The following is a 26,109-nucleotide window of genomic DNA, read 5'->3' as shown; positions in this document are numbered from 1 at the left end:
ACAGTCGTGTAGTCAAGAAATGCAGGTGAAATTTAAAATGAGGCAGAAATAGGGATCTCCTCCACCAAATTAAGAAGGATATTGTTCTGGTGTAAAATGATCGGCATCAGTACAAATTGGTGTATCACTTTTGAGCAAATAGGTATTGTATGCTGTGTATAAATGTGTGCAAATTTTTATGCTCCATCAATTCCATACTCAAATGCCAATCTTGGAAATCCTTCACATATACACAAGGAGTTAATCTTCAAGAACACAGAAGCATGACTCCAAACAGCAACGATGAGCAAATCCTCCACTGGGGACCACAGAGTGAAGTCTCTCGATGCAATCCTGGATTAAAAATGGTATGCATTGGCTTTTCTGGTTGGTAAGATGGAGGAAAGTGCTTTAGAATGGTTGCAAAGGTTGGTGGATATTGGCTAAGACCATACTGTTAAAGACTTCTACTAGGACCCTGGCTCAGGGGTTCTGCCTGCATTAGTATCCTACTCCTGTGTTGCCCTTCTCTTTGGTAGCATGAAACTGCTGTCTGCTGCTGGTTAGTTTTAGCAGCAAGACAGACAACAAAGCTACTGTGACCAAGTGTTTAATGAAGCTGATCTCTCTTGCTTAGGTGTTTGAAAAGGGAAGCCCATAGTGTTTGGTATGAGCTTATTCCGAAACACAGGAGTTGCGGGCCACACACTCACCTGTGCATACAACACTTCACCTTCTTCCTTGTCTTCACTTTGCAATTCTCTTCCGTTGTTAGCCTATAAGGTCCTGCTGGCCCCTGTCCTGTCTGCTGTTTTGTTCTTAGTACCCTGGGCAAAGGCTGGCACCTCCTATGCACTTAGAAAATATTTTGTTTCTTGAATGGATGAATGAGTAATTGAGAAAGAGAGAAATTTCTAAGACGATTTCCCTTTTTAAAACAAATTGAAAAATCACATTTGTTTCCCCTTTAAAATGTCTATTATTGTTTAACTCACTTTCCCCAACCCCAGTGCATGTGATCTGATTTGCTGGAAAATAATTTAGTATGTATTAGAATGAGAGTGAACTGTTTGCGTCAGGACATTTAGGGAAGTACTGGCGAAGTGAAGGCTGGCTTGAGGAGAGTAATCTGGGACCCATTTGGCAGATTGAAATGTCAGTGAGAGCGCTTTCCAGGAGGAGTGTTCAGCCCCCTGAAGGTCACGGATGCCCCAAGCTGCAGTCTGTCCACCTGCCCAGCTGTGTTTCCTTACACTCGAGGGTACCATTGTCCACCGACCGCCATCCTGTGAGGCAGGCGTCATCAGTCACAGTTCTGCTTTGTATGGAAACGGCAGCCATGCGAGCACAATTGCTATGGTTAGTGGCCAGCATCATCTTATTGGAGAAACCCAAAGAAATTCACGCATATCGGATTTATATTACAGAGGTTTGTAATAAAAGTGATCTCAAGTATTACTATTGGAAGAGGTTAGGAAAACGCAAAACGGGGGGAGGGGCGGAAAGTAAGCATGTGGTGGAGATTTAGTGATCGTATTTTTTTAAAGGTTGAAACTGCGTTTTCATTTTTAAGAGGGGATTTCATTTAAAGCAGAAACGCGCTGCAATCTTTTTCCTCAGCAATTTCTGCTCTTCAACAGCACGTTTCCTGGTTTCACAAGTGCCTATTTGAACTGTACAGGGGGCAGGAGAGGCGTGTTGCTGGGCCTGTTGTAGGACCGGGTTTGTTTCACGTGGTTTCCAGGCCTCTGCCCCTCATTGTGCTTTCCGAGGACTCTGCCGGGATGAACTCCACCGTTTAAAGCTGAAGCTCTCTTGGCCTCTGCTCACAGCCCCTCAGCCCTCAGCCTGCGGCTTCCATGTGGCCGCTCCGGGTTAGACATGAACAAAAAGGAGGGATGTATGAGGGGCAGGCGGAGGCAACAAATTTTCTTTTTCTTTTTCTTTCTTTTTTTGAGTTTTTCGAGGCATGGTTTTTCTGTGGCTTTGGAGCCTGTCCTAGAACTAGCTCTTGTAGACCAGGCTGGTCTTGAACTCACAGAGATCCGCCTGCCTCTGCCTCTTGAGTGCTGGGATTAAAGGAGTGATCACCACCCGCCTGACCAACAAGGTTGTTTTTTTTTTTTTTTTTTTTTTTAACGAGACAGGGTTTCTCTGTATTGTTTTGGAGGCTGTCGGTCCAGCCTGGCCTCGAACTCACAGAGATCCACCTGCCTCTGCCTCCCAAGTGCTGGGATTAAAGGCGTGTGCCACCACCGCCAGGCCCAACAAGGTTTTGATGATGTGTGGAAAACGTTTCTTAAAATAACTTACCTTGAAATTGTTGTTTCATTTTTCCTTTTTAAAAGTTTATTTTACGGTCCAACCGAAGTTTCCCCTCCCTCATCTTCTCCCAGTTCCCCCCTCCTCACCTCTGCCCCCCTATATCCACTTCTCTCTCTCTGTTCAGAAAAGGGTAGGCCTCCCATGGATATTTACCCACTTTTTAATTATCACGTTTTAGTCTGAATGCTTGATGTGTGGAAAAAAAAATCACAAAATTCTTTTAAGATTTGGTCAAAAAGCATGTGTATTTGATTGAACTAACAGTAACATTAAACCGTGGAACTTTGACCACAGAGGGCTCAGCAGGTAAAGGCACTTGTCACCAAGCCTGGCACCCTGAGTTCTGTCCTCAGGACCTGGACAGTGGGAGAAATCAAGTCATGGGGCTGTCCAGAGGCCTGTGCAAGTCTCCACCCCTACTAAATAAATATTAAAACCCCAAACTTGGAGTGGCCCACAGGAAGCTGGTGCAGTTTCTTAGAGAATATCTTCAAAGGTTTGTCATGGCCCTGCGGTACATCGGAAGACGCTTACTGTCTATGCAGACACCTTCCTGTGTCGTGGGCTTAGTCAGTGTGTTTGGAACCATCCAACACAATCTTCACATTGTAAACTCCTCATTCGCTAGTGACTCCAGAACCCTTTAATATCCGTTTCTGCACTAATGGTCACAAGATAGCAATCGGCACATCCTGTAGGAGTCCTGCCATAATGATAGCATTTCTATGAAGAATTTTAATTGTTGTTAACTAGTCGTGGTATCTGCTTACCCCGGGACACAGGAAAAGGATAGAGGATGTCTCAGTTTTTTAATTTAATGAGTATCTGTTGGGACACAAGAATTATGTTGGGTGTTAGGGAAACCCAGTAGGCAAACATCTACATTGCACTGCTGGGGAATACAGTTGATAAACAGCTACTATATGACATGAGGTAGAAAGCCTGTTTGCGTTCCATTTGAATCCTCACTTGAGGTTGTTATTATTTCCACCTGCTTTATAAAAAGTATTCATCTGCTTGAACTGCTGTTAAAAACACCACAGATTAGATAGCTCAAATGATATAAAGTCAAATAATAGACAATGGTTATTAAAAGCACGTGTGAGAGAATCCAACTGTTACTCCCTGGGCACCTCCCATTGGTCAGGCTGTGTCTGTATCACTTCACTTGCAGAATGAATCTGAGCATTGACCTTGTCGTTGCTGTTATTAACATTTCCTGTTTTAAGTCTAAGGAACTTGGGAGACAAATGATCTGAGTTGTTAACAAATCAGGTCAGGATTTGAACCCAGAGTTCATGGTCTCATCATAGTATTTTCTCTGCCCAAGACATTAGTTAGTATTTTATAAATGGATTTATAAATGGTTTCCCACTAATGCAGCTTGGTGAAAATCACATGGTCTGTAGATTATTTAAAAAATCTCCTCCTCCATTACTCCTTGTACTGTGGTTTTGATCTTTCGATTCCTCTGGATCACAGCTTCCTGATTCAGAAGGCAGAAACATCTCCCTTCTTGTGAGCACACTGGTGGCTTTAGGTGGACACTCTACCACCACGTCTGTGTGATGAAATTCCCGAGAAATATTAGCTAGATCGGCGTCTTTTCCCACCTTAGGCATGGTTTCAGTGTGGAGTAATTCCCATTAGGGGGTGTGTGTGGGGTGCGGGGCGGGCAGCCATGAAGGCAAGGAGGCAGACGGACGTTGGAGGCAGACAGACATTAGAGGCAGACGGACATGGGAGGCAGACGGACATTGGAGGCAGACAGACATTGGAGGCAGACAGACATTGAGAGACGGCATGACGAGACATTGGAGGCAGACAGACATTGGAGGCAGACAGACATTGGAGGCAGACGGACATTGGAGGCAGACAGACATTGGAGGCAGACGGACATTGGAGGCAGACGGACATTGGAGGCAGACAGACATTGGAGGCAGACAGACATTGGAGGCAGACGGACATTGGAGGCAGACAGACATTGGAGGCAGACAGACATTAGAGGCAGACGGACATTGGAGGCAGACAGACATTGGAGGCAGACGGACATTGGAGGCAGACGGACATTGGAGGCAGACGGACATTGGAGGCAGACAGACATTGGAGGCAGACGGACATTAGAGGCAGACGGACATTGGAGGCAGACGGACATTGGAGGCAGACGGACATTGGAGGCAGACAGACATTGGAGGCAGACGGACATTGGAGGCAGACAGACATTGGAGGCAGACAGACATTAGAGGCAGACGGACATTGGAGGCAGACAGACATTAGAGGCAGACGGACATTAGAGGCAGACGGACATTGGAGGCAGACAGACATTGGAGGCAGACGGACATTAGAGGCAGACGGACATTAGAGGCAGACAGACATTGGAGGCAGACAGACATTGGAGGCAGACAGACATTAGAGGCAGATGGACATTGGAGGCAGACAGACATTAGAGGCAGATGGACATTGGAGGCAGACAGACAGTAGAGGCAGACGGACATTAGAGGCAGACAGACATTAGAGGCAGACGGACATTGGGAGGAACTTAGTGCTATCACTTCTAAGCCCACAGTTCCCATCCTGTGTGTAGCATCTTCATGCGGCCCCCTCACAGCACTCGCTGGGCTTGCGATGTGGGAGAAGCGTGGGAGGTACTTTGTGCAGGGCAGGCTCTAGAGCCACTGGAGATGCCCTCTGAGGGCCTTGCTTCTGCAGGGTGACTGTGTGAATGTATTTCACTCTGAAGAGTGGCGACTCTCCCTTCACTCACCTGTCAAGTGCCCTAGTATCATGCCACATACAAAACGAAGGCAAAGATGTAAGCAGAACAAACTACTAGTGCTGCACCCCAGCTTCAGGAAATAAAATAGGAAAAAAAGACTTTTTACGTTGAATGGCAAACCAATTCCACTGTAGGTTATTTGTAAATGTCTGCAGATCTCTCTGGGGGTGCAATTCTCACTTATTACTAAAGACAATGGTGAGAGCTCTGACTTCCTTTGGAATTTTAAGTCATCACCATTCAGGCTTTTTTTTCTCTGAAACTCATTAAATTTTAACTAGATGCACACTTTCTGTGTTCAACTGTGGGGAAAGACATATTTGGAATATCTGTCAAGCATGTTGTTGTTACTCACAAAAATATGTCTAGTTTTAAGCCCTGGCACACAGATCCGCTTGGAGGCAGCATCGACAGCAGCACATGTCACCTGGCAGTGTGTGGTGGAAGCTCATGTTCAAACAGAGGAGTCCAGAATCTTCTCACAAGCTTCCCGGCACATCAACACTGGGAAGCTGGTTTGAAAATTTCCCATTCAACTCTGCTAAAGAGCTGGGGGTGGGGTGGGGAAAGAAAAAACACTTATCTTAAAGATTCATGATTCAAGCGGCCGATAGAATCTGCAGTTTCCATAGTGCTGGGCCCTAGATTTCCCTTTAATGTAATTAAGCCTCAAGATTTATGAATACAACAGGCCAGAACTTGATCCGTGTTCGTTTTCAATTACTGCAGTGAAAGGGCTCTATCCAGATGTCTCTATTTATAACATTCAAGCAGGCCCGGCCAGGGACTGGAGGGGGGGCCCAAATTGTCAACTTGTTAATTCTTCCCAGAGGGTACTGAGCCGAGGTCCTGGCTTTGACCCTGTGACAAAAGGCTAGAGGCCCTGGGGGTGAGGGCACCAATGCTTCCAGGGACAACACGGTGAGCCCCAGGGGTCACTCCCACTGCTTTGTAGGTATTTGTGTAATAATGGGGTCCATTCCTTATTTTTTATTTCTGTTACAGTTCTGGGAACATCGAAGGGGGAAAAATGTAGACGTGAAAGACAAACATGTATAATGAGAGCGTCAGGTGTCCCCTGGCAACAGTAACCAGGGTAAAACGCTACAGAGGAAACACACAGAATGCAGTGACCCACAGAATCGGGCCTATTTTGGGAGCATTGTTTTATTTTTCTTTTGAAGAGTGTTGTGTCTTTTTTTTGTGTGTTCCCAGGTCTACAATTTAGTTTTGCCAGGATTATCAGATCCTGAGTGTCTTTTCTCTTGCCACAGTTACAGGCTTATTTCTTTTTGAAGCAGGTTTTCAGTCACCAGAAACCCACCTGCTAGGGAAGCCTAAAATATTCTGTTTTATTCCCTTTTATTTTTTTCTTTGTAAAAGATTTCTGTGCTTTCCAGGACCATTCTACAGGTTTCTCAGACATGTGCAAAGTGTTTTCTTACACGAATGTGGATGTCTGCATGGAGATATCATTTTAAAAGGAAAATCCCAAACAAAAGGCTTAGAAATAAGAGCCCAGCGGGGAGGCAGGCCCACTAATGAAACAGAGCCCATCCAGTAAAAAGCCCCACTCCTACCCACGCTTTTCCTTGGCGGCATGTGTCCAGTCTATCATTTTATTTCCTAAACTCACAGTCCTGAGTTGTTACCTTGTAAACAAGAAGGAACTGGACATTGCCCATGTAGAGTGGTAACTGGCTGTTCCATTAACACGTGGCTGAGTCAGAGAAGGGCTGGCCAGTCTCTTCCGACTCAGAAGTCCTCTTCTAAAAGGGACTGCAAAACTTCCCGGTTAGTCCCTTTAAATCACTTTGGGGTTTTCCTCTTTTCCAGTCAAGACCTTTACAGGACTCAAATTTATTTTAATGAATTTAAACAGATTGGAATAGAACAAGGGATTGTTCAAAACAGAACTTCAGCCAGGTTTATTCTGGTGTCCTTTAGCCTGACACCTGTGTCCCCCTTCTTTAAGAAGTTTTTAATAATTCAGCACCAAATCTAATCAAGTTCAGAACCTTCATTATACATAAATGTGCCCTGTTAGTTTCAGCGAATCCGTTTTAGATACAGACATCATTTCTAACCACTACCTCCTCTTTTTTTTTTTTTTTTTGAAAATGAATGTACCAGACACACAGGACAGGAGATCAGGACTGAAATATATCTTGATTAGTTGTTCTTTCTGGAAAGCTGTTGTCTGACAGTTTTAGCCATTAATCTGGGCCTTGCAGAGGTGCATGTGTGGCTCTGTTGCTTACCCCACAGTGGCACAGTAGACATGGGAGCCATGTTGAAACAAGGTGGAGTATCTTCCCAAGTTTTTTCCAAGTTTGCTTGGTACTTTGCTGCTTCTGAGTCAGTAGAGTCAGTTTTGCTTTCTAAAGTATTTTAAATTTTCAGTTCCTTGGTCTCGTCTTTTGAAAGCCCCCTTGATTCATTGTTATGATTGTGCTGTCTCTCTCTGTTTCTCACTTCCCGCCAGCCCCTGTGGGTCCCACTCCCCCTGTGAGGTACCATGTGACAAAGGCTGAAGCAGACACAGTTGAGCAACAAAGAGCAGAGTGTGAGAGGCTCAAACCGGAAGTTATCATTTGTGAGTCATATAACAAAGATACCAGTTTCAGTGACCTGGAGCGGCCGCTCCTTCAAACCTCAGGAGGAAAGAGGCCTCCAACATGGTGGCTGCTTTTGTCTGTGCTAAAGGTTTAGCTAAGGGAATAGCACAAGCCTAGCAGGAAGTATAGAACCATGCTTAAGATGTAAAAACTGGAAAATATTTTCAAATACATTTGATAAACACGTGGTCATGGCTGGAAGGACTGTGTGTATGCAGGAGGGTTAGCGCCGCTGTCTGGCTTTTCTTTTGGTTTGAAAACTGTTTTATACAGTACACACACATAGGTATGTGTAAACATGTGTTTGCAGTTGGAGTGTGAAGTGACCTCCTTTGCTCAGCTGGCAGTATTGTTTGCAGAGCTTGCAGAATGTATGTGCAGGGGCGTGGGCAGGAGTAGGCCGCTAGTTCAGAAGTCTCAGGGGCTCTAGCTGGCCCTGCCTCCAGCCCGTTTCGCCCCTCTGTGCTTCCTGACTGCTCACACGATCACACATCTCAGCCAGTCTCCCCCGCCACGCCACTGCTCTCCAGGAGTGACTCTTGACTCACGCATTCTCAACTGTGATGGAGTGACACTCTCTCAATCTGTGGACCAAAAATAAATCCCTCTGTAAGTTACTTCTTTTCAAGTATTTGGTCACAGTGATGAAAATAAAACAAACCCAACATGTATAAATAATACATAGTATCATAATTCATAATTATGGACAACTTTATAGTAAACTCTTCTTTGCAAATGTAATTTTAAGGCAGGAGAGTCTATATAAAGTCCTTACATGAGATACATGATTACAAATTCATGTTAGGAATTGAGCACTGCTATATCCACCAGAGGGAATCTGGAGTGGAAATTACCACAGGATGATCTTGAGTTTATAGTCTCTAGGAAGGTCAAGCTAGAAAGTCAAGTTAATAAAATGGACACTCATAAGCTCATGGGACTGGCGTGTATGCTGAGCAGATCGGAGGAGTTGGAAGTGTAGTCTGGAGGATTCTGGGTCAGTGGTGGCTGGAGAACTGGGGCCACTGAGGTCTTTATCATTAATACCATGGTCCATAGTGGGTTGGAAGATTATCAAGACGCCTTGGAAGGTTAAGGGCTTGTCGTCTCCAAGCTTCTGATACCACCACTCATATCTCCTGTGCCCTGGCCCTGCCCCTACTTTAGATATCCCATACACCTTCAGCAGCATGGTCAAGATGATTCTTGTAAGTAGTGGGTTTGCTGAAAATTCCCCACTTTTGTTCATTGCTTTAAAATTAATGATTACCCATTGTCTCCCAAGTTCACTCCTAATTTCTTTTCAATTCTGTTGCCATACAAGCATGTCCCACCTGTTGACACAGTAACGCAATGATGTCATCCACAAACTTCATGCGTAGAACCGTGCGTGCTTAGGTACTCACGTTTGAAGTAGGGCTATGGCTTGTGTAGGTCACTGGCCAAGGGTTGGGCATGCCTAAATCGTCCTCCTTCTCCAGCTGCCATCTGCCTCGCCATCTCTTTCTTCCACATGCAGCCACCTCTGCAGACTGCTTCTGGGTCTCTGAATACACCCTCACCTCCTTGTTGTATGCATAGTTCCTCTGCATAGCTTTATTTTCCCATTTGTCTCCCATCTAGACTCACATTTGGACAGTGATTTGTTTTTTAGGAAGCCATGTGAGGTTGGTGATCTCTGTATATTGTTTGTGACTCACCTACTCAATTCTGTTTCCATGATGGGCTCAGGCTAACAGAAGCAGACATGGAAAGAACTCCAGACTTTTGGCAATGATAGATACAAGCAAGGTATGCAATTTGGCTATACAAAGTATTAATCAAATATTATACTAAAGTGAGTTTCATAACCACTTTGTTTTATTATGCTTTAGTTGAAAAATTAAATTATTTTGAGAATTACATGCATGAGTACTATACTCACAGCATTTTCATCACTCCTCTAACCCTTTTGAGTCCTCCCCACTTTCTCTCACACTCATGGCCTCTTTTTCTTTGTTTTATTGTTGTCTGTCTGTCTGTCTGTCTGTCTGTCTCTCTCTCTCTCTCTCTCTCTCTCTCCACACACACACTTATGCATGTGTAAATATAATCTTCTGAAACCATTTAATGTCGCTCATGTGCGCGTGTTTAGGGCTGACTACTTAGTATTGGATAACCTACTGGGGACTTGGTTCTCCTCTCTCCACAGTTATTGTCTGTCTCTTTTCATCTAGGGGTGACCTCGTGTGACTTCCCGCATCCATATTGCCATGCCATTCTGGCCACTCTGAAAGCTTGTTTCTAGTTTGTTCTTAGCTGATGTTGTACACACAAGTGTTTTCTGAGAAAATACATGGGTGTGAGTCATCCTACTTCTGTTTTAAGCAGCTTCTTGGAACCAGTTGATTTCTGGAGAGAAGATTGTGATGGTGCTTATTGGGGGACAAGAGTAGGTTGTGTGCATAAGCTTGCTGGGGTATGGCTTTCACGGGCTGACTTGGACAGTGGGAGACAGGTTAGGACAGCTTAGGAACTGATGGCCCTAAACCTGTATTTTCCATAGTTATAAAAATTAATATAGTAATCAATACAGTAAAGATAGCTGTATTAAAAATAGCTACTGAGAAAAACTGTTTTTCAGTCAGTCAAAGGGGAATATGGTTCTAAAGTTCTTAAAAATTAGATCTGGGTTGTCATTTATTAAAATGCAGTTTCTGTGTGAACATGTAAATAGTTCTGGTAACAAGACAGATGAACAAAGTTAACTTCAGAATATCTTTGTGAACAGGGCTGGATTAATCCAAAATTATAGAGCTAACTGATGCTCTTTTTCAGAATTTTGTTTAATGTCAAGTGTGAAGTGTAGCTTCTGTCACTTGAATCTTATGCAATGACAGCATTCATTCACCCATCCAACTATTTGATTACTCACTTATCCAGCCACATATCTATCCACTTGTTATCCTCTTATCCAATAACCTATCAATCCCACAATTTCTTTATGCGATACATCTCATGTACATTCTGTCTAGTGCTAAGTTTTTTCTTTACTGAGAGGATTCTAAAAACAGACAGGTTACCTATTGTCTCAAAGATATTTTGTTCTTTCTGTAACAATAGATTTACTTATTTATTTTTATTTTATGTGTATTGGTGGTTTGTCTCTCTGTATGTCTGTGCACTGCTTGCGTGCCGGATGCCTGCAGATGTCAGAAGAGGGTATCATCTCTCTGGAACTGGAATTATGGAAAGGTTGTGAGCTGTGGATGTTGGGAGTTGAGCCTGAGTTCTATGGAAAATCAGTGCTCTTAACTGTTGAGCCATCTCTCGGGTCCTTTTCGTTGCTGTTGTTGCTCTTGGTTTTTGCTTTTGAAGCAGGGTCTCACTGCGTTGCCCAGGCTGGTCTTGATATTGTGATTCCCTTGCCTTAGCCTCCTGAGTGCTGGAGTTACAGGTATGGACTAACACACCGGCTTCTCTGTAAATCTAAATATGTCTTGGATCATTATGATTAGGACCTAGGCAGAGATGAAGAGAGATGACAGGTGAAGGAAAAAGACAGAGTGTGAATGCTGCACACTGGGAAAGCATGGAGAGTAGGGGCCAGTGGAGCTTGTGAAGTTGGTAAGAGTATGTAGAGGGGAGAATGCTGGCCAAGGTCGAGAGGGTGGTTTGGATAAAGGAGCAGACATCCTCATGCCACAAGAGCCTTTGTGATTTCTGAACAGGGCGAGTAATATGAGATTCAACTGTCCTTTAGAAGGTCAATCCCGGTCTTTTGTGAAGACGGAATGAGGGAGACTGGTAAGACAAGAGACACAGAGATCGTTACAAGCCAGTGATTCAGATTTGGGTCACTTCCAGCACTCAGACTGTTGCCATAGCGAAGCCAGGGGGCTTTCCAATTAAAACTATTCAGTCTTGCTCATATTTCAGGGATAGAAAAAAGAAGTTGCATTTATAATACTTTTGTTTTTAGTGCACATTGGATGTGGACTCTCTCTAAATGTTGGAGAGATTACTTTATATATTCAGATTGTTCTTAAGATGGTACTTTTGCATGGAAACATGAAAAGACTTGGGTGGCAGGGTGAGCAGAGGGAGATATAGGTGTGTCCAAGTTTAAGGGCTGGGGGAGGAGATACTGCCTTTCTTAGTAAAATAACTGGAACCTGAAACAAATCTGTTGCCCTTGTGCATATGAATTGCGATATCTTTTATATAACATATGCAAATATGTATTTAACTCATTGAGACAGCTTCACATAAAGCATAGAGCTCAGGATACGGAAGATTAAAGCAGAGGTCAGGAGTTTTAGTTCAATTCTTAAGGTCACCAACTTAAAATTCATTACAGTAATGCAAAGTAGGGATCAAAAGATCCTTTTCACAGAGTGGGTAGGAGGCAGAGCTGTTAGGTCAGGGCTAAATAACCACATTTGTGGGCACAAAGCAGACTTCAGGTTAGCTGTTACACACAGTAGCAAGCACAGCATGCATATGAGTGAATTCACTCCTGTTTTGTGGGTAGGGTGCAGTGGAAAAGTGGGAGGCTGTCTTCCGTTTCTTAGATTCATGAACCCATCATTGCTGCATCCATCCATCGAAAATCAACCAGCTGAGCCTCCCTGTAGCAATGCAGTCTGTCTGTCACTAGATGTCCACCTTCCAGGAAGACGTCTACTTCCTCATGTGGTAAGCTCTGCCTATTTTTACAGGCTACTCTTTCCTCCCCGATTCCCTGATACACTAAGCCCTTTAGTTTATGTAAGATTCTGATATATTCTGAATGTTTTATTGACTCAACAGGTCAACTGAAAATATATTCGAATCAGAAATATATTTTAATATCCACATTGCTTTTCTCTAAAATTCTGTGTCACTTTTTAGGCATGTTCACGCCCCTTATTGAATACAAACTTTAATTACAACCAAACAGACATCTAAATGATATCCTAGTCATATTCGTACACCTTACACACTCAGTTGTACAAAGGCCAAGAGACACTCTGAGAAAAAGACTAAGTTGCCCCAGCAATAACCTGCTAAGATGCGTGAATGCGTTGGAGAAGAACCAGGAAGCCGGCACCAGGCAGAGGGGATTTCTCTTCTTGGAAACGGGGAGAAAAGAATACTATTTGGCACTTTCTCTGCGTGGCAGCTGTGCCTGTCTCCACAAGAAAACACCATTAAGCAATTTGCGAATTCTTGTTATATAATTACTCTTCACTTAAGGTGACTATTGTGTTCTGTCCCTCATTATGAATATCTTGTGGTCTGATTTTTGGCACATTTAATCCTGTTCAAAACCAAATTAGACTCCTAAAGCATATGTTACTGTAAGCTTGAGTCATAAGCCTTCCGTGATATTTTGCAAAAGGTCATCTGGAAAATAAAAATCCAAAGCAAAGAAAGAGCTAAACCGACTATATGCCTACAATGTGTCAGAGGCTGGACTGACTTATAGGCAGTGTGAGGAGTGAATGTCACATTTAAGGGACTATAATGATGGCATCACCCATAGCCTCTCCTCTTACCAAATTTCAGGAGCTGAAAGGCTTCATGCTTGCCTAGAAAATCAAGCAATTATATTTTTGGTTAATCCCACACTGTACAAGCTGTACATTTCAGGGTGATGTTAGAAGTGGGAGTTGGTGGGGAAATAGACTCTTGGGGGTCCCTTCTCATTGGGGACACATTGGTGGAAAGGTGAGACTGTATAAAGGGTTGGCTGTGCCACAGAGTACTAATTTCAAAGATTTGAACAAAATCTGTTAAAAAAGTACATAGTTTTTCCAAATGTGAATACTTCACCTTAAAGTTTGAGCAAATTATTTTCACTTACATAGACATTTTTTACCCCTCCCCCTTTTGATCTCCATGAAGTCTGTTTTATATCTAGTAGTCTTATTGAGCTCTCTAATTGTTTCAACAAAGTAGAATGTTTATAGCCATTTTTGTGACTATAGTATTATGGTGCCCTGGGCATGCCTAGTATATAGCCATGTTCCTCTCTCTTGGAGAATCTAAGCATACACAGAGTTTACCATGCAAGAAATGTTTAATACTATTACATTTTATAGATGCCATTAATTGACCTTCATTATTTCCTACTAGTATTTGTATATTTGGGTTTAATTTTGGGGCAAGATTGCATTTTACTCCTACCATTTAAGTAGTTTATTTCTAAATCACAATATTTATGATAATATTTCCACATACCCATGCCATTATGAGTTTTACTTACCATGTTTATCATCTGACACCTACTCCAAAGACTGTAATCGGATATGTTAGTATGTATAAAATTCTTGGTGTAGCTTGGGACTTTTATAAATGGCAATTGTTGTTATTCTGGCCTAAAGGTCATGGGGCTGACAAAGGAGGAAGAGTAGTTTATTAGATTCTTGAGTTTAGTATTTTTTCTCCACAAACAACATGTGCACCCTGTGTCAAGGAAAGCCAAGCTCTAGTCCCAAACATACACTCTGAAATGTGGGTTTATGTAGTCTGGGCTGGTTTTGAACTCACAGTGCAACCAAGGATGATGCTCTTGAATTTCTTATCCTATTGTCTCTATCTCCAAGTTCTGGGAGTACAGGCTGTCCCCTTCCTCCTGCGGTATTCAGTGCTGGGTCTAACACAAGCTTCCTTCATGCTTATCCTACATAACATAAGTTCTCTACCAACCGGATGAGGATCCAAATTCTCTTTGGTGGGGATTTGTCTCTCTAAAAAGTTATTTCGGTTTATCAGACAAACGCATGCATGGAGTTGCATCACAGAACCATTACTTGGCCATTGTTGTTTGGCTGAATCAAACTATACTTAGCATTCAAGTGAGTAAAATTAAACCACAGTGGTCTTAGTGCTCAACATTTTCTCACTTTGATTCTGAATGACAACATTTTACTTATGCTCAGTCAAAGTTTAAAAGGTTGGACTTAGTTAAATTGTTAGCCTTCAGAAAGAAACCTAGAACATGTGCTTAATCTTGGGGTGGGTCAGATGGTGCTTCATTGCCTTGGTAACAAGTCCAGATGTGATGTACACCTGAGTGTAAATGTAGTCTACTTAATTATGCTCACCAAACTCAGCACAGTAATTAGTGCTTGTTGTACTGGCCTCCCAGTCAGTGAACAGCAGGGACTGTATCAAGTGTAGTAGTAGTAGGAGGAGGACTTCAGTAGAAGCGAGATATGGAATGGCAGCATTGTGTCCCTAAGCTACTCCCCCCTCCGCGTGTGTGTGTGTGTGTGTGTGTGTGTGTGTGTACACGTGTGCTTATCATAGCTTGTGTAGGCTGCTATAACAAAATTATTGAACTGGGTAATATATAAACAATAGAAATTCATTGCCCACAGTCCTGGATGTTTTGAAGTTCAAGGTCGAGGCACTAGATGATTCAGAAATCTCCGAATATGATACTTTATTGCTTTGTCCTTCTGTGATAGAAGAAAAATTTCCCCTTAGTGCTTTTTTTGATGAGGTCACTGACACTTTGACATTATAAATTTCAGTGCATGAATTTAAGAAGGACAGAAGCACTCAGATTATGGCAATGATTGTCCATATCAATTTTTACTTTTGGTCACTAACTTTGTGTGTTTTAGTATTTAATGATATCCTATATTGTGCAAAGGGGACTGTTGTGGAAGAGTACATTGTTATAGTTTAACATAATAAAAAGGTAATGAGTCCTTTTGTTTCTTCCTTATTTTAAAGGTTTTGCCTGTTAAAATTAAACAGGGACAGGAAAGAGGACTTGGTGGTTAAGAGCACATACTACTCTTGCAGATGGTCCAAGTTTGCTTCTCAGCACTCATGTCGAGCAGTTCACAACTGCCTGGAACTCCAGCGCCAAGGTGACTGTTGCCTCTGCCCTCTGGGCATGTGGTCACACTCTCACACAGACACAGACACACACTGACACACATGCACATGCACACACAAATAGCAAAAACATTTTTAAAAGCATTAAATATACCCCTATTAGTATAATATTATTAACAAAGGACATAGATGGTTATTTTAGTTATGTAGTAAGTGATCAAACTATATAAAATAGATAAAGATGGCAAATAAATCCGTAGATGTGCTGTGTGCTTTCATATGGATGGGAGAAGAAAAATAACTCAGATACGGTCTTTGTGGTTTTTTTCAAAGGTAGTTAAATTCCATAGTCAAAATTGGACTGGGCATGGAGGTATTTTGGGTGCAGATCTTGGTCTGAATCCTCTGTTTAGTAGCTGAGTGTTCTTCAACCTGTCAATTTATCTAGTCATGTAGCCATCCATCAGTTTCCTTTCATGACTTGAGACCACAGTTCCTCTTCTACAGGGTAGTTGAGATGAGCTCATTAACTTCTAATCCTGCTTATTCCTCCCTCTTGTTTGTCTTTCAAGATGATGAATGCACATAATGCCTTCTACTTTGCTCCTACTTTTCTCATCCAGAAGGACAGAGGCCAGTTTAATTTAACCTAGACAAGAATTGTATTACCACTCTGCAATCCTTGTTCTTCTTGCTGGATCCAGGTTACAGTCTCCAGTGTCCCTCCTGCAACTCTTTTCGAAGAAGCACTGGGTCCAAAAAAGAAGGGACATACTGTGCCACTTCCCCGTCCACTCTGGAGCTTGCTTGTGGCAGTGAAAACCATACCAGGCAGTCTGATGCTCTTCCCAGTGAAACTTGGAAGGATTTCGAGGCAGTGGTTGCTTGTCGACTTGAGCAGATGTTCAAGTCAAAGATGACTCAACCGTCTGACCTACACCAGAAAAATCAATTTCACAAAGCCACAGAAATCTTAAGTCGTAGACATGGCACACACTTATTTTGTCACATGAATAGGGTGCTTGAGGGAATTACATGAGCTCCTAAATTGGCTTGGGAGCTAGAGTCAAAATGTGAGTTACTTGACCTCCACCTGGATCATCTTAGCTGTGTTCGCAACGTTTGCTTATGAAGACTGTGTCTTCGGACATGGAAGCCCTAGGCAATGGCAAGCTTAACGTGTTGGTGCAAGTCCTAACTACAGATTGCATACGGTAAGATAGAGTCATGATCAGGAACAAATGCCAGCTGGGACGCCGAAGTACATGATCTGGAAGATGTGTTTTAGACCCTTAGGTTCATTTTAATTATATCACCTAACAATATAACTTTCTAAAAGTGAAATATCTTAGGAAGTAAATGTCAGGCCTGGGGCTCACTTGTAATTGGACATTTAAGACTTCAAATAACATTCAGTTTAATTAACGTATGTTTGGTTTCCATGAAACACATTTAGAACTCTAGTTATGTTCATAAGTGCTCAGTATAAGGTGGCAATTATAAAATTTAGAGAACCATAAATATTTAAGATTTTTTTAAAGTTAAACAGCTGATAAATGCATAGCCAGACCCCAAGATTACTTTCTGGCAAAGAAAACAAACTTATTCATTCATCTCTCTCTCTTTAAAACCATCTATGGGAAGCTGAACTTTGAAATTAATTTCTGAATATGAGGTTTCAGAGGCACGCATCTGTCCATTTTGAGCACAATGAATGTTAAATAGTGTGTGTGTGTGTATGTGTGCATGTGTGCGCGTGCGTGCATGTGTGATGGCTATGGAGTGATGTTCTCATTGAGCCTTGAAAGCCACAGTGAGCTTCTCTTGTGTCCCATACTCCCCCCTTGCAGTGCTCTAAGTCTAACTTCTGCCCATGCTATTGTTCAGAAAAAAGTGGCCATATTGTGCTGATTGCTATTAAATTAAAGCAGAAAGGGAGAGACACAGACGTGGAGACCCATCTTGCCAGCAGGGATACCACAATCTTTTATTTTGCATGTTGGGAGGGTCAGAAAGTCATGACAGGCATCTGACCCCTGATAACCTCTTTGATGCTTCTGTGTGCAGGGTTTTCTTTGGGGGGGGGGGGGAGAACTTAATTAAATACAATTGAATTTCCCTGCGAACATGGCCAGTGAAAGGATGCCTTTGAGATGGCTGTGTGTTTGCTGGTGAGGAACAAACAAAGATGCTTCTTTTGTTCCTCAAAGGAAAGTTAGCATATGTTAGTTAAGGATTTGTGATTTCTTTTGACTAGACTGGCTGGTTCCTGGAAATTCAATGATTCTTCTGGGATGGTAACCACATGAAGAGTAGGCAGAATGTGTGATCCACAACCCTCCAGCCCCTCAGTGTCCCTCTAAGGCTCTGTTTTGTAAGCTTGCTGTATCTAGCCACAAGGAAAAAACGATCATCACTGACTTACAATGGAGTTGCTGGTGTTTGGCTGCACATAAACATTTGTCCATTTCTTACATTTTTCTAGCAGCCAAAGGAAGGGATGTTTGTAGAGGTGTGTTAGTGCTGTTCGATAGAAAACTATCTAAACACATGCTAACAAAGAATAGCCAGTTGTTGCTCTGCACAGTTGACAGTGGGTATCCAAAGTTGAATAAGCATCCTGTCTCCTGGTAAGGCTTTAGTTAAAAAAAAACAACAGTTATAAAATGTCATTTAAATAGAGTTTCTATTGTTTTTCTTGAGCTTCTGGAATCAGTGGCTGACAATTAACAACCGAGGAATGAATTTATAATCATGACACACACAAAAAGTAAGTGATTTTGTTCAACTTAGAGCCTGTATGTTTATCTAGAGGGAATCAGATTTACTTCTTAGACTCAGAATCTTTTAACCTAGATGATTTTGTTAGAACTGGGAACTGGTGCTTTTGGACTTAAAGTTGGCTTTTATATGTTAAGTCTCCCTCCTCACCTCCACACTCTCTTCCTCTCTTCCTCAGATTTCCTAAATGTCTCTAATTATTTAGAGAGATAAAGTTAACACTTGACCACGTTGCCCTGTCTGGCTTCTGCCTTATCTCTTGTTTTTTTGAAGTGGGGCTTCTAAAGGTAGTGTGGACTACACACACCCTACATTTCCACTTCCTGTCACTCTGGAATGTAGTTTTGATTCTCGCTAGTAGCACACACACACTCCATGGCTGAAGTCAGTGACAGTCAACTGCTGTGTGAAGTTGGAAGGTTTTGCTCTACAATAAGGACATTTACTGACTAAACCTAATCTTATCAGAGGGCTCTGTCTGCCAAGAGAGGGTGCCATGTCTTTGTTTTTAAAATTCTTTCAGAGCTCCATAGGGCTAGCTGAAGCCTTGTCAGTGCTTTCCTTGACTCGGCTTCTTCCTGTCTTTTTGACTCTACTTTCCATAGGTGATGTCTTTCAAAGGTAGGTACTTTAAAGAATAACTGAGAATGAGATTATGGTTATTATGGTTATTTAAAAGGTTCAAAAGTTGTTGCTGGCAGGAAGTTTGCCCAAGGAGCTGAATAAATAGTAGATTTGGCTGGAGTCAATTATTTTTTTGTGTATCCAAATATTCAAAGTACTAGCTGAAGGAAGGGAAAAAAGTAGAGTGGGATGGTTTGAACAGATTTGCAGTAAAGGTTTCCACTCTTCTCACAGGCTGCCTCATGCCTCATGGCCTAGAGCTCCTGAGGTACTTACTTATCAAGATGCCAGGGCGCCATCTTGCATAACACGGACTTGCAACTAGACAGACTCACCTTGGAATCCCAATGGCTCAATAATGAGATTGCCTGGGGATATAGTGAAATTCTTTAGGTTTCTCATCTCCAAAATAAATCTTGATAAAAAATAATAGGCATCCAGTAGTACCTTGGTTAAGGGAGCTGTGGTCACTATCAGCAGTAAACACGTGGTCAGACCGTTCTCCCGTCAAGACTTCTCTGTCCCTGTTCTCTGACACCGACATTTTACTTCCTTTTCTGCCACTAAATTTATTTTTCTTTGATTCTGCTTCCGAACTTGGCTGAAGGACATTTGGCTCTTGAAGGACATACCCTTCAGGAAGTGGGCCCCGATCCTCCTTCGTGTTTCTACTCTGCCTGGGGAGGATACCTCTCAGGTTGCTCTCATCCTCTGTCTGGCCTTGGTTCTGCTGGGCCTGGCGCTTCCTGGTGAGTAGCATAGAGATTGTGGACCATTTTGTTTTACTCTGTTGGTGCTGAACACACTGAAGTGTGAGTCAGTAAGTATCATGGCTGCAATAACCAAACAAGTGCACAGAAACATGTTGGGCATGGCTATGACAACTGGAAAGCCCACTACATTGTGACTAGACCATGTCTTTGTATTTCATTGTTAATGAACATCGCTTAATTCTTGGTCCACTATACTTCCTAGGAATCTCATTGGAGAGGAATCTATTTCCAAGGTGTCAATTATCTTTAGTCTTAATCTCTTTATTTTATTTCTTATTCTTGATGGGTTTCACTAAACAGCCTGGCTGATCTCTATGCAGCTCAGGTTATTCTTGGCAATCCTTCTGCCTCAGCCTCCAAAGTGTTGTGATTATAAGGCCTGTTCTACCATTCCTGGGCTCTTAAAACCTCTTTCAGACAAAAAACACCATAAGGTTAGAGGTGAAGCAATATGTTCTAGGGGAACCATATCATCAGGAAGTTTTATACAAAAGCAGGATCTTGGGGCCACAATAGATCCCCTGAGCTAGCCCGCACATTCTAACCAGTGAGCACCAAGTGACTTGACTGTGCATTAAAATGTAAGAATCATCTGTCAGTAATGGCTGCTTCAATAGCAGATCCTCTGAATTTTCTGACATATGAATGTCGTTAGCTATGAAGACTCAAGAAAACCTCCCAGGGCTACTACAAAGGGAATGAAGTGATGTATGAGTACGCTGCTGGGGTGTTACTTAAGTCAGGAAGCAATTTGCTAAGCAAGGAAACTTCAAATGAAACTCCCTATTAGGTTAACCAAGTAGACAATCTAGGATCTATAAAAGGGGCTTCAATTAAGTAAGTTAATTTTGAGTTTTTGAACTTAATATCTTGATTTTATGCCTAGAAATGAATTATTTTTTCTCTTATAATCAGACTACATCTTTTAAAAGAAATAGCACCTGCCATGGCAAACACATCTTTTTATTTGGTGCAGTTCAATGACCTAACCAGGGAATTAAAAAACTATCTCCCAGATTCTGCTTTCTGTTCCAATCCCAGGGGCAAAGCCAGTATTTGCCTTTAGCATTGTTGACACCCAAGCACTTCGCAAATGTTTCCACAAGGCCAGCTGTCTTTTGTGGAGCCTTCTGGGAACTTTCTTTTGGTTACTAGCCCTCAAGTAAGTGCAAAACCTCTATTTGTGAAGATATCTGTCACACCCCATCTTTAAAGGAGGCCCATTCAGACCTTGACTCAAGCTTGAAAAATCTTTGTGTCTTTAGTCATCTCTTTGGGCATATCTGAAGATTTTCTCTTGCAGCCTAATCATTTTACTGCAGCCCTAAGAGGGAGTACACACAGACACACAGACACACACACACACACACACACACACACACTCATACACTCTCACACACACAGTCACACAGTTCACTCTCTCACACACACAGACACAGATACAGACAGACACATGTTCCCCAAACACACAGAGACACCCCTTGGCTCTTCCTATTTCTCCACTAAATTTTAGGGGACTAGAAATTCCAAAAACAGTGATTACCAATCTGAAAGTGCCACAGCATCTTTGTCTGTAGCTCTGTAGGGATACTTTAATGATACATTTTTTGCATGGAATTTTGTGATTGCTTCCTTTGCTTTAATTGGTTGAACCATCTTTCCCTGAATTCTTTTTTAAGGCCACCACAGTGCTCTATTCGCTTCTTAAAAGTTGTTGACTGTGTTTAATGACTGAAACTTTTAGCCACACACTATGTTGAATAAAGGCCACATTCAGGTGTCATTTGAAGATAAAATTGTCAGCAGTAAAAACCTGTTTCTTTAATAGAGTGGCCATATGAGCGCCTGTCAGCAGGTTTGTTTTTCACTATTCATGTAGGCAATGGCTCATATATGTCTGCAAATGTATTTGAATGGAGCAAAACCTTTATCCTGCAGTATGTGTCACCTGTTGCCACAATATTGTATCATAATGTATTTTTTTAAAAAATCTAAATTAAATGGGCTGACCTCTGTCCTTACTTTTGGTAACCTGCCCTTTCTCTAACTATGGACTATGATTTAATTTGTTTTCATTATCCCTGAGCCTTATACTTGTCACTTATGGTATAATTTTGCCTTCTATTTGATCTCCAGAGAAACATGGGCTACCATTATTATTATTATCATTATCATTATTATTATTATTACTATGAGTATTTTGGAGCAAAGTACCCTTGCTTTATGTGATGACTCTTATGGCTTTCTAAATTCCCTTCATTTAGTTTTCAATGTGTAATTACTACCAAACAAGTTAATTGCTTTATAAGTGTCCAGAATTCCCTGGTTAATTTTGCTTTCATTTACCAACCTTCATCACACACCAACTGCTCAACACAAACACAAATGATTGTTAACGAATGCCTAATGCCATGTTCATTAGAAAATCAGGTTAATGACTGACAATGTCTATCCTAGCTACTTTATTTTTCAGTCCCCTCCCCCACTGGTTGGTTGATTTACAATTACCGTGACACAAGCATAGCTTGAACAGTGGTACCAAGAAATCTCAATGTCAGAGCAGTGTACTTAGGGTTCCTGTCCACCTCAGGTAAAGGTTGCCTAGTTGGAAAATCCAAGATGCATGCAAATGCTTGGTTGGAGTGAGACAGAGGTCTCACTGAAGAGGGCACTGAGATGTATGCTGGACACAGATCTGACTTCATCTGGTGGACCTTTCTTTAAACAAGCATCCCTCCCTCCTTCCTGCACAGATGAGGTGGTTTCCAGGTTTTCCAAAGCAGACTTCTGGGGTTTGAAGGCTGCATATGTACCCTGCTAGCTCAACAGAGGGTTTAGTAGTCAGATCAGTCCAGGCTTGGGGAAGCTGCATTGACCCTTCACTGTGATGGATGATCTGAAGTAACCTCTTCACCTAGCATGCAAATGGTGGTAATTTAAGATTCCTTCCTGTTTCTTGAATGTGTTCTTTAGTCCTATTAGTTGTATGTCTGTCATGTACATAATTGACACCAGGGCTACCATGTAAAAGGTGTGTTTGCTTGACTTCATCAACTCTTGCTTTGCCTATATTTATGGTGTATTTATAACCCTCTTTCAGAGCTCTTGGAAATACTCCCTGATATATTTACTCTAGATTCAGTTTTATTATTTTTCTGCTCCTTTAAACCTAACCTTTTACTTCTCATGTCCTTTAGTCTTAGTCTTGGATTTCAGGAAGGCCATTGTATCTTCTTTTTTATTGTTGAGTAGGAAGAAGTTTATTTCCCAAGTCCACATGGTCTACCACCATTGAATCTTCACACACCATCTGCTTTCCTTCCTCATGGCATCTCCTAAGTCCATACCATCTACTACCTTTGAATATGCACACTCTGCCTGTTTCTCCTCCACAATATTTCCCAAGTGCACACCATCAACCACCTTTAATCTGCACACAACTGTCTGTCTTTCTCCTTCACAACATTGAGCTTTACTGCTTTTCCCTGCGCGGGTCTTTGTAGCTATCCCTGTTTTAAATCCTTGTCACCCAGGCCTGGAGAGATGCTCCACAGTTAAGAGAACTTGCTAATCTTGCTGAAGACCCAGGATTAATTCCTAACACCCACACCAGGCGGCTTACAATTGCCTATGCCTCCAGTTCCAGGAAATCAGACACCCTCTTCCAGACACCTTGGGCACTTTCATACACATGGTAAATGTACATACACTCAGGTACACACACCTATCCATAAAATTAAGTCAACAAATAAAATCTTTATATCCTTGCCCCCTTGGTGAAAAGTGGAAGGGCCACTGTTTTTTTATTTTTTTGGTTGCACACCTATATCCTGTCCTTGGGCCTGTTGGGGTGTGTTCTTCAAGGTTATCAGGATTGAGTTTAGCAAATGCTGGGTCAAGGGCTCTGAACACTGCGACTAAATGAAAAGCATCAAATTACAAACAAGAAGTTTGAAAACCAATCCAGATAGAATCTTATCAAGGTTTGACATTTTATGTAAAATGTCAAGGTTCTCTCTCATCATGAGGTCCTCAGGTTACCTTCTCTGGATGCCCTGAGCAATCATATTATATGTATTGCACATTTGTTTCAAGCAAGTTTTACTCCTGTTAATTCTGTATAATATACAATTCCAAATTAATGATTTCCACCAAGAAGTATTCATTTACTAATGTTCTTGGGTATGTGGGTTGGCTTTGCATGTATCATTTGGGGATAGCTCAAGATTATGTGACATGTGCTAAAAGATTATGGCAAGGCATGTACCAGCTTAATTCTATTTCATCTTAATAAATCTCCAGACTTTCCTCCTTTTAACACACCAGCATAAAAATTTCAAACTCATACACGAGGATTTTTTAAACTTCCTGTATGTGGCTTCATCTGGACTCTTAAAGGTGGCAACTGCATTTGGAATTTTCCGTGGTTCCCATGGTAACTGGGCTAGCATTCTGGGTATTATCAGGTACTCACAGTATTAAGGGTCATTCTTAGAATAAATCAGCTTCTGGGTTGCTCAAAACTCATCTCTCAGTGATGAAACATCTGAAGTGACATTATTCCTTGTTCTCTCTCTTCCAGAAATCTTTTTGCTATATTCCCATTGTGAGCAGCATGACCCTGTGGGAGAGAGGCGCATCTCATACAAGCGTGAGTGAGCAGAATCCTGTTGCCTAGGGCCACATCTATACTGTCCTCTCCATCATCTACACTGTCTTCTCCATCATCCACACTGTCCTCTCCATCATCTACACTGTCCTCTCCATCATCTACACTGTCCTCTCCATCATCCACACTGTCCTCTCCATCATCTACACTGTCGTCCTCTCCATCATCTACACTGTTGTCCTCTCCATCAACTACACTGTCATCCTCTCCATCATCTACACTGTCGTCCTCTCCATCATCTACACTGTCGTCCTCTCCATCATCTACACTGTCATCCTCTCCATCAACTACACTGTCGTCCTCTCCATCATCTACACTGTCGTCCTCTCCATCATCTACACTGTCCTCTCCATCATCCACACTGTCCTCTCCATCATCTACACTGTCCTCTCCATCATCTACACTGTCCTCTCCATCATCTACACTGTTGTCCTCTCCATCATCTATACTGTTGTCCTCTCCATCATCTACACTGTCGCCCTCTCCATCATCTACACTGTCGTCCTCTCCATCATCTACACTGTCGTCCTCTCCATCATCTATACTGTCCTCTCCATCATCTACACAGTCGTCCTCTCCATCATCTATACTGTTGTCCTCTCCATCATCTACACTGTCGCCCTCTCCATCATCTACACTGTCGTCCTCTCCATCATCTATACTGTTGTCCTCTCCATCATCTACACTGTCGTCCTCTCCATCATCTACACTGTCGTCCTCTCCATCATCTACACTGTCCTCTCCATCATCTACACTGTTGTCCTCTCCATCATCTATACTGTTGTCCTCTCCATCATCTACACTGTCGCCCTCTCCATCATCTACACTGTCGTCCTCTCCATCATCTACACTGTCGTCCTCTCCATCATCTATACTGTCCTCTCCATCATCTACACAGTCGTCCTCTCCATCATCTACACTGTCGTCCTCTCCATCATCTATACTGTCCTCTCCATCATCTACACAGTCGTCCTCTCCATCATCTACACTGTCCTCTACATCATCTATAGTGTCCTGTACATCAACTACACTGTGTTCTTTGTGTTCCATAGCTCAACACTTGACATTTATTCCTTCATACTTATTGTGGAAATTATAACTATAAATTACATGTGCAATAAATCCCTAAATAAGAAGGATGTTAAGAGATATTTCCTATAGAACCTTGAATTTGTATCTGAGAATCATGTGAGCTCTTCATTCTTTGAGCACTTCAAGGGAAGATTCACTCAATTAGCAAGAGGAGAAACATGTACTAGATGCCTTTTTAGAGGTTGTATGTGTCACAGTTTAAGGAGTCTAGCATTATAATTTTGTCTTACTGTAGTCAATACAAAGAATAACTGGTTTTATACAGAAAAGTTGACCACTGAAAAACTTCAACACTGTGCGGCCTCTTAGCAGGTTGCCTTTACTCCTTTGTTGCTAATGGCCCACTCATGGGAGGCCATGTTTATCTCTATGAAGTGAATTTGTGTATCTCTATATGGCTGTAGTGTGTGCACAGAGATGATCACCATGGTAAGCAGACTGGTCCCATTGTCATGGAGCTGTGGGGTACCATCCCAGACAGCCATACCTGAGTTCTGTTTACAGAAGCATGACTGAGAAGAGAAAGAGTGTCTGTACTTAAATACACATTGTGAAAGCTCTCTGTCTCTATGTCCTTCCTATTTGCTACAAGGGGAATTGTGATGTCTGCCAAAGAGGATCCCCAAAGTCCAAAGATCCTACATCTCTCACAAGGTC

General features: G+C 42.1%; 1 protein-coding gene across 5 annotated transcripts in view; it reads left to right on the top strand.

Moving 5' to 3' along the window:
• Window positions 1–26,109, top strand: part of CUNH12orf42 (chromosome unknown C12orf42 homolog) — a 144,930-nt gene that overhangs the window by 30,762 nt on the left and 88,059 nt on the right. For 2 of the 5 annotated variants that reach the window (XM_040755133.1, XM_040755134.1), the window contains exon 3: window positions 24,274–24,342. In XM_040755133.1, the coding sequence (XP_040611067.1) occupies window positions 24,274–24,342 (69 nt within the window). Of the gene's footprint in view, window positions 1–18,261; window positions 18,284–24,270; window positions 24,343–26,109 lie in introns of those variants that run through there. The other 3 variants (XM_040755135.1, XM_005067964.3, XM_040755136.1) reach the window with 3 other exon arrangements.

The sequence above is a fragment of the Mesocricetus auratus genome, unplaced genomic scaffold (genome assembly GCF_017639785.1).
Source record: "Mesocricetus auratus isolate SY011 unplaced genomic scaffold, BCM_Maur_2.0 Super-Scaffold_100011, whole genome shotgun sequence".
Lineage (NCBI taxonomy): Eukaryota > Metazoa > Chordata > Mammalia > Rodentia > Cricetidae > Mesocricetus > Mesocricetus auratus.
Note: the sequence above shows the minus strand (reverse complement) of the source record. Positions and strands in the feature narration are given on the sequence as shown.